Here is a 9,251-nt window from a genome sequence, read left to right on the forward strand (position 1 = left end):
ATACTCCTTAACTCTAGATCTTTCATGAGCTAAAGCCGCGGGATGTGTTGGCTCTAGTTAGTTGTATATGGAGATAGGGGTTTAACCTAGAAAGGATTCATCACTCTGGATGAACGGAGACAAGATTCTATGCTATCTCAAATTGTTCTTGATGGATGATAAAACCTGCGCAGGTGTATATGACTTACATAGAAAGTTGTTTCTAGTGGAAGTCATATTTATCAAGAATTAGAACTGAGAGATGAGGTCATATGATCAAGACAAACAGTGTTTGACTTAACCGTGACACTAGTCGAGATTGGAATCTTAGATGAAGGGAATTTTGAGTGTACGGTATTATGAACAATGGTTCATAAAGAATGCATCGAAACATTCATCTCTATTTGGGGGTCGTGATATGTTGCTAGACGTCACTCTCGATCTACGAGAATTAATAATTAAATGGGATTTAATTATTTAATATAAGAAAGGCGTTTCTTATGACTCTCGTTGCCATATAGATGTGAACCTAGTTAGTCACACACAATAGAGTGTGCAACCGATTGAGTTTACAAAAGATCGATTTCATATAGATACTAGCATATCTCGGAAATTAATCTAAGATGAAAAACAAGTACAAATTAGGGACTAATTTGTAAGAGTTATAAATTAGTAGGAACCTAAATGTACTATGTCCAAGTTAATTAGGGACTAATTTATAAGAGTTATAAATTAGTAGGAACCTAATTATATTTTAACCAAGTTTTATGATTAAATGGCTTAAGTAATTAATTAGTGTAATTAATGATACTTAAATCATTAATCATAAGCTAATGGAATGATGATGTCATGGTGAAGTAATGAGATAAGGAAATAAGCTTATATGTGATGTCATATGATGACATCACCTATATGATGTCACCTATGTGATGTCACCACATGAAAGGTGTCATGTGGTGGCAACACCTTTGCTTGGTGTGTGACACCTAGCATGCAAGGTGTTGCATTCTTAAGGCATGCTCTAGCCTATAAATAGAGTATGTCCTTGCTCATTTCAAAAACACACAACACACATCTCACTACAAAGTTGTAGAGAGAGAAATCACTTGAAGGAGTTCAAGTATTCATCAATCACGGGAAAAACTTGGCGACGTTTTTCATACATCCGAGCAAGGTAGTGATCGCGGCGAGAGTTTGAGCTTAGGGCTGCTCGGCAAGAGGAACTCTTGCAGGATTACTTCAAGGCGAGGATTCAATCGGACGCATACTCGTGTGGACGAGCTTGAGGTCGCCGTACTTTCGGGACTACAAGAATCGTTGGAGAATCGACATAGGTATTCTTCTTACGATTTCTAGATGCGTGCTTTAATTAATATATGATACGACGATCCATTTGTTGTTGATATGATCAACTTTAGGATCCGGATTGTTGGAATTTCGATTTTGAATTGAAATATACGATTCGGACCCGCGCCTCCCGCTGCGCCAACAGTGGTATCGGAGCCACCGTATCATCGAGTATTAACGCTTTACGATTGAATAAATGTATAAATAATCATGGACTTAGGAATTATTATTGGGCATGTAATTTATAATTCCGAGGGATTTTTTTTTTCAAGATGAACAAACGCTATTGTGATATTAATTACATTTGAATAAATTATGTCTAGGAGATTGGTACTTAAGTGGTCCGCTCGTGACCCTCCAATCTATCCTGGGAATTTTTCTAATGTGATCATTTAACACAATACGTGATTCGCTTGTGCATTATGTTGTCATCAACGGAATATGCGGAAAAAGCGAAACCCGAAAAAAAAAAAAAACCGGAAAAAAAAATAATAATAATATTTTTTTTTTCATAAAAAACAAAAATGCTGAAAAACGGGTTTTACACCCGGGAAAAAGTTTTCGGCCCGAAAGAAAAAAAAAAAAAAAAAATTTCCGTAAAAACCGAAATGCTGAAAAAGGGGTTTTACAACCGGGGAAAAAGTTTCCGACTCGAAAAAAAAAAAAAAACGTAAAATAAAAAATAATTTTTTTTTTCGAGGATCAGCGATCGGTTGAGGCTTTCGGAGGTTCTAGGACGATTCCTCTATACCTAAAGAAAGCAGATATTACATAGTGAATGATTAGAGAATCATTTCCAAGATATGTAATAGTTTGCTCATTCTTTTGTGGCTAAAAGAATGAGACCTAGGAAGTCCATGATCATACATGTGTGATTGCATGATTAATTTTAGCTTTAATATGTATGAGATGCATGCTAAAATGTATTGTGTGTTTAGTGAGACCTGAATAACTTAAAACCCTAAGAAATCTTCCTAAAAGTTAAAAGATTAAGTTTATATTGATTAATCATTAAATTGTTTATCAATGGCTCTCCATTGGAGCAATAAACTAACACGCTTTGAGTTATCATCTTGTCGGCTATGGATACATAGGGGTGAGATGATATCGTCAAGAGATGTTGTTGAGTTTATTGTTAAGCATGAGATGTTACAGGTGTAGTCGATAAAATATACGGCGAGAAAGGCAATTAGGCGTACCTGAGTCGTATATTATTCAAATCGATACATCTTAGTTTATTCAATGGGTTAAACTTAACTAATGTGGAAACCTAAGAATAGCATTAAGTACTTGAGGGTGAAAGCATTAGGAGCCGGAAATGATTGAACCTCATATGAGATATGATGAACAAGTAGTTGTTCACTTATATATCATTTTGATCCCAAGAATAGCATTAAGTACTTGAGGGAAAGATAAATGAATATAAGAATTCAATCACCCACTTGAAATCTTTTCCAACAAAGATTCACGTTTCCTATTTTGGAAGTGTAGGATTCGAAAAAGATAGTGGGAGGCCATTTTGATAAAGACCAAATCATTATGGTTAAATATACAAAATAACACGAATACTAATTAGAGATCTTTGCTATCCATAGGTTGATAAGATAAGATGAAATCGAATCCATTAAGTAGCATTCTCGACAATAATCGACTAGTGGGTCCTAACTTTGTTGATTGGTTAAGAAATCTCAAAATAGTTCTTGCAAGTGAACACATAGCATATGTTCTTGAGGCAAATGCTCCGGGACCATTGCCGATTGAGGCATCTCCTGAGGAACATGAGGCATTGCGCAAGTGGAAGTTAGATGATGAACAAGCCAAGTGCTACATGTTGGCATCTATGAATAACGAGTTGCAAAAGCAACACGAGAAATATCCGGGAGCCCGCGAAATATTGTTTCACTTACAAGAGTTGTATGGTGAATCAAGTCGTTCTGCTAGATATGAGATATCTAAGCAATTATTTCGAGCAAAGCTCTCAGAGGGAAAGGATGTTGGAGAACATGTGAACATGATGATTCGATGTATCGAACGTCTAGAGGGTCTAGATTTCATCATGGACTTCAATCTCCAAACGGATATGATCCTTCAATCCCTTCCGGATTCGTATGGTAATTTCATCACGAATTACTATATGAATCGGATAGAATGTACACTTGCAGAATTATCAAGTATGTTGATAACCGCTCAAAAGAACAATGTTAAGGGAAAGGAAGTTTCTCTTGTGGTTGCTTCTTCTAGTAAGACTAAGAAGAAGAAAACTAAGAAGAATGTTTTGAAGGCCCAAAAGGCCATTGCAAAGAGGAAGCGCACCTCGGAGAACAAAGGAAAATGTTTCTTTTGCGAGGGCGAGGGACATTGGAAACGAAATTGCCCCAAGTATAAGGAATTTAAGGGCAAGAACAAGAAGAATGAAAATCCCGGTGAGGGTATGTCTATTTCTTGTTCTTTCAATTCCAATAACGATAGCTCGTCCAAAGCTTGGGTATTAGATACCGGAGCTAGTTCTCACATTTGTTCATCCTTACAGGATCTAGCAAATGAGAGGAAGTTGGACAAGGATGAAGTGATCTTGAAGCTTGGAAATAACGCAAGTGTTGCGGCTAAAGCTATAGGATCGTCTTCTATTTTGTTGTATAAGCATGTTTTGTATTTGAACAATGTTTTGTACTTACCGAACGCTTATAGAAATATCATGTCTATTTCTTGTATGACAAGATTAGGATATGATTTTCTATTTACAAAGGATGTTTGTAAAATTATCTATAATAATGCAATCGTTGGTTATGGTTATGTACAAAATGGTCTTTATTGTATAAATGAAGATGTTCGTAATACAAATAATGTTATAGAAATAAATACCGTAAGTAATCAAACCTCGAAACAACTTTGGCACTTACGATTAGGACATATTGCGGAAGATAGACTTAACAAGTTGGATAAGATGGGAATATTGAGCAATCTTGATTCTGCATCAATTTCGACTTGTGAGTCATGTCTTAAAGGCAAGATGACTCGATCACCCTTTGTTGGACAAAGTGGTAGAGCCAAAGATGTTTTGGAGATCATACATAGTGATGTATGCGGACCATTTAAAGAAATGGCACGAGGTGGTTATTTATACTTCATTACCTTCACCGATGATTTATCACGGTATGGATATGTTGTTCTTATGAAGAACAAGAGTGAAGCTTTTGAAAAATTCAAAGATTTCAAAAATGAAGTAGAAAACCAAATTGGAAAAAGTATTAAAATCCTTCGATCTGATCGAGGAGGTGAATACTTGAGTACGGAATTTGGTACATTCTTAAAAGAATGCGGTATTATTTCCCAACTGACTCCTCCGGTAACACCACAATTGAATGGTGTATCAGAACGGAGGAATCGTACATTGTTAGACATGGTACGATCAATGATGAGCTATACTGATTTACCCATTTCATTATGGGGTCATGCACTTCTTAGCGCAAATTATATTCTAAATCGAGTTCCAACTAAATCCACTCCGAGAATACCGTATGCGATATGGTATGGTAAGGAACCAAGTCTTAAGCGTATTAAGATTTGGGGATGTTCGGCATATATTAAAAAGTTGATAACCGACAAGTTGGAATCGAGATCAATCATGGGAAGGTTCGTTGGTTATCCTAAAGACAGTTTAGGATATTATTTCTATATTCCATCCGAACAAACCATTAAGGTTAGTCGGGATGCCCAATTTCTTGAAAAAGAGTTTATTCAAGAAGGGGGCAAAGGAAGGAATATAGAATTAGATGAGGAGTCATCTAAAGACCAACAAAATGATACAATGGAGTTTGATAAAACCCATAGTGAACCAGAATTAGTAAAATCTACAGAAACACCTCGAAGATCAAGTAGGGTATCTCATCCACCAGTGAGATATGGTTTTCTTCATGATATACAAGAGTTGTTCATTCATGAAGAAAATGATCAAATAGTTGATCCCTCTACTTTTGAGGAAGCTATATGTGATATAGATTCTTCAAGATGGCTTGAAGCTATGAAATCCGAAATGGATTCCATGTACAGTAACCAAGTATGGGAGCTAGTTGATCCACCCGAAGGAATTATACCAATAGGGAACAAATGGATCTTCAAGCATAAACTTGGTGCTGATGGAAAAGTGGAAACTTTTAAAGCTAGGCTTGTTGCGAAAGGGTTTCGCCAGAGGCAAGGAGTCGATTATGAAGAGACTTTCTCGCCGGTAGCCATGCTTAAGTCCATCCGGATTCTTCTTGCCATAGCTGCACATTTAGATTATGAGGTTTGGCAAATGGATGTCAAGACCGCATTCCTTAATGGACATATTGAGGAGGAAATCTATATGGAACAACCTAAGGGTTTTGAATCCGAAGAAGGTTCCAAGGTGTGTAAACTAAAACGATCCATATATGGATTGAAGCAAGCTTCGAGAAGTTGGAATCGTCGTTTTGATGAAGCTGTAAAGAGTTACGAGTTTATCAAAAACGAAGATGAACCATGTGTTTAAAAGAAGGTTAGTGGGAGTGCAATTACTTTCCTAGTCTTATACGTAGATGATATTTTACTAATAGGAAATGATGTCGGTATGTTAACCTCTGTAAAGCTTTGGTTGTCCAAAACTTTTTCCATGAAAGACCTCGGAGAAGCGACTTATATTCTCGGCATTAGACTCTATAGAGATAGATCTAAGAGAATGATTGGTCTCTCCCAAAGGCTCTACTTAGAAAAGATATTGAAAAAATTCAATATGGAAAATTCTAAGAGAGGATTGATTCCTGTTAGGCATGGAATTCACCTTTCGAAGGAAATGTCTCCAAAGACTTCTGAAGAAAGAGTTGAAATGGCAAAGATACCATATGCTTCGGCCATTGGTAGTCTTATGTACGCTATGTTGTGTACGCGGCCAGATATTGCCTATGCAGTTAGTTTGACTAGCAGATATCAATCCAATCCAGGTTCAGAACACTGGATGACGGTTAAGAATATCTTTAAGTACTTGAGAAGAACTAAAGATATGGTCTTAACATATGGAGGAGGTGATCTTAAAATAGATGGCTTTACAGATTCTGATTTTCAATCAGATATAGACGATCGTAAGTCTATATCTGGATTCGTATTCACATGTAATGGAGGAGCAGTGAGTTGGAAGAGTTCCAAACAAGAAACCACTGCAGATTCCACTACAGAAGCCGAGTATATTGCGGCATCAGATGCTGCAAAGGAAGCTGTTTGGATTAAGAAGTTTGTTTCTGAACTTGGTGTGGTTCCTACCATTGAGTCGGCGGTTCCTCTTTTCTGCGACAACAATGGTGCTATAGCCCAGGCAAAGGAACCCCGGTCTCACCAAAAATCCAAACACATAGAAAGGCGATATCATATTATCCGAGAAATTGTTGGAAAAGGAGATGTGTCTCTCCAAAAGATAGCATCAGCCGAAAACACGGCTGACCCACTGACAAAGCCCATGACCCAGAGTCAATTAGATTTACATCTTGAAAAGATGGGGCTTAGATATAGTAGCCAATGGCACTAGTGCAAGTGGGAGATTGTTGGTAGTTTGTGCCCTAGGGCCATTTCGTATTTATTCTTGTATAAACAAATCCCATTGGCAATGATATATATGTTTTTATTTGAACTAAGTGTCTCATCAACTAAGTGTTTATTTAATACATATTGTCCTTATCACATTGTGATAGAATCTATTCTTAAGGTAGTAAGAATATGAGTGACAGATTCTATTATACAAGTGATCTAAATTATCGTTCACGATCGATGGGGTCCTACAAATAAGGGCATCGCATTATCCCGGAAAGATCGTCACCTCTGTTTATTCTCATGATTAAGTAAAGAGTTACTAATTATAGGAAGTAGTGAGTCTCATACTACTTGATGGGGATCAGAATAAACATGTGGACACTCAAGTTGTTGAGTGAGTCGAACAAGTGACGATAGATGACTTATACATGGTAATTCATTAAAGTCAATTTAATGTCATCTAGTTTATAATTGTACATATGTCCTTTGACTTGCGGTGACACTATCTTGTATATAGGTGATTAGAGTTTGATACTCCTTAACTCTAGATCTTTCATGAGCTAAAGCCGCGGGATGTGTTGGCTCTAGTTAGTTGTATATGGAGATAGGGGTTTAACCTAGAAAGGATTCATCACTCTGGATGAACGGAGACAAGATTCTATGCTATCTCAAATTGTTCTTGATGGATGATAAAACCTGCGCAGGTGTATATGACTTACATAGAAAGTTGTTTCTAGTGGAAGTCATATTTATCAAGAATTAGAACTGAGAGATGAGGTCATATGATCAAGACAAACAGTGTTTGACTTAACCGTGACACTAGTCGAGATTGGAATCTTAGATGAAGGGAATTTTGAGTGTACGGTATTATGAACAATGGTTCATAAAAAATGCATCGAAACATTCATCTCTATTTGGGGGTCGTGATATGTTGCTAGACGTCACTCTCGATCTACGAGAATTAATAATTAAATGGGATTTAATTATTTAATATAAGAAAGGCGTTTCTTATGACTCTCGTTGCCATATAGATGTGAACCTAGTTAGTCACACACAATAGAGTGTGCAACCGATTGAGTTTACAAAAGATCGATTTCATATAGATACTAGCATATCTCGGAAATTAATCTAAGATGAAAAACAAGTACAAATTAGGGACTAATTTGTAAGAGTTATAAATTAGTAGGAACCTAATTGTACTATGTCCAAGTTAATTAGGGACTAATTTATAAGAGTTATAAATTAGTAGGAACCTAATTATATTTTAACCAAGTTTTATGATTAAATGGCTTAAGTAATTAATTAGTGTAATTAATGATACTTAAATCATTAATCATAAGCTAATGGAATGATGATGTCATGGTGAAGTAATGAGATAAGGAAATAAGCTTATATGTGATGTCATATGATGACATCACCTATATGATGTCACCTATGTGATGTCACCACATGAAAGGTGTCATGTGGTGGCAACACCTTTGCTTAGTGTGTGACACCTAGCATGCAAGGTGTTGCATTCTTAAGGCATGCTCTAGCCTATAAATAGAGTATGTCCTTGCTCATTTCAAAAACACACAACACACATCTCACTACAAAGTTGTAGAGAGAGAAAGCACTTGAAGGAGTTCAAGTATTCATCAATCACGGGAAAAACTTGGCGACGTTTTTCATACATCCGAGCAAGGTAGTGATCGCGGCGAGAGTTTGAGCTTAGGGCTGCTCGGCAAGAGGAACTCTTGCAGGATTACTTCAAGGCGAGGATTCAATCGGACGCATACTCGTGTGGACAAGCTTGAGGTCGCCGTACTTTCGGGACTACAAGAATCGTTGGAGAATCGACATAGGTATTCTTCTTACGATTTCTAGATGCGTGCTTTAATTAATAAATGATACAACGATCCATTTGTTGTTGATATGATCAACTTTAGGATCCGGATTGTTGGAATTTCGATTTTGAATTGAAATATACGATTCGGACCCGCGCCTCCTGCTGCGCCAACACGTTACGGAACAAAAACCAACATTTCACCTTTTTAGCGATTTAAGCCAAACGTTTAAAATGTTGCGAAACAAATCCAAGCGTTTCACCTTATTTGCAATTTATGCCAAACATTTACATACGTTACGAAAAAAATCTAAACGTTACAACCTTTTAGAGATTTAAGCCAAACGTTTACAAACGTTGCGAAACAAATCCAAACATTTTCCCATTTTAGCGATTTAAGCCAAACGTTTACAAATGTTACGAAACATATCCAAGCGTTTCACCTTTTTAGCGATTTAAGCCAAAATTTTACAAACGATACAAAACAAAACCAAACGTTTAAAATGTTACGAAACAAATCCAAACGTTTTGCCTTTTTAGCATTTCACCGTTTTAGCATTAT

The 9,251-nt window shown here is 36.7% G+C and overlaps 1 protein-coding gene across 1 annotated transcript; it reads left to right on the forward strand.

Annotated features, from left to right (window-relative positions):
- Positions 1-6,169: 6,169 nt before the first annotated feature.
- On the forward strand, positions 6,170-6,790 carry LOC130015229 (secreted RxLR effector protein 161-like; the record flags this gene model as incomplete). The annotated part of the gene is made up of 1 exon (XM_056104969.1): positions 6,170-6,790. A coding segment is annotated over exon 1 (621 nt), but the record flags the coding sequence as incomplete, so codon positions are not given.
- Positions 6,791-9,251: the final 2,461 nt, after the last annotated feature.

The sequence above is a fragment of the Mercurialis annua genome, linkage group LG3, assembly GCF_937616625.2.
Source record: "Mercurialis annua linkage group LG3, ddMerAnnu1.2, whole genome shotgun sequence".
NCBI classification, from domain to species: domain Eukaryota; kingdom Viridiplantae; phylum Streptophyta; class Magnoliopsida; order Malpighiales; family Euphorbiaceae; genus Mercurialis; species Mercurialis annua.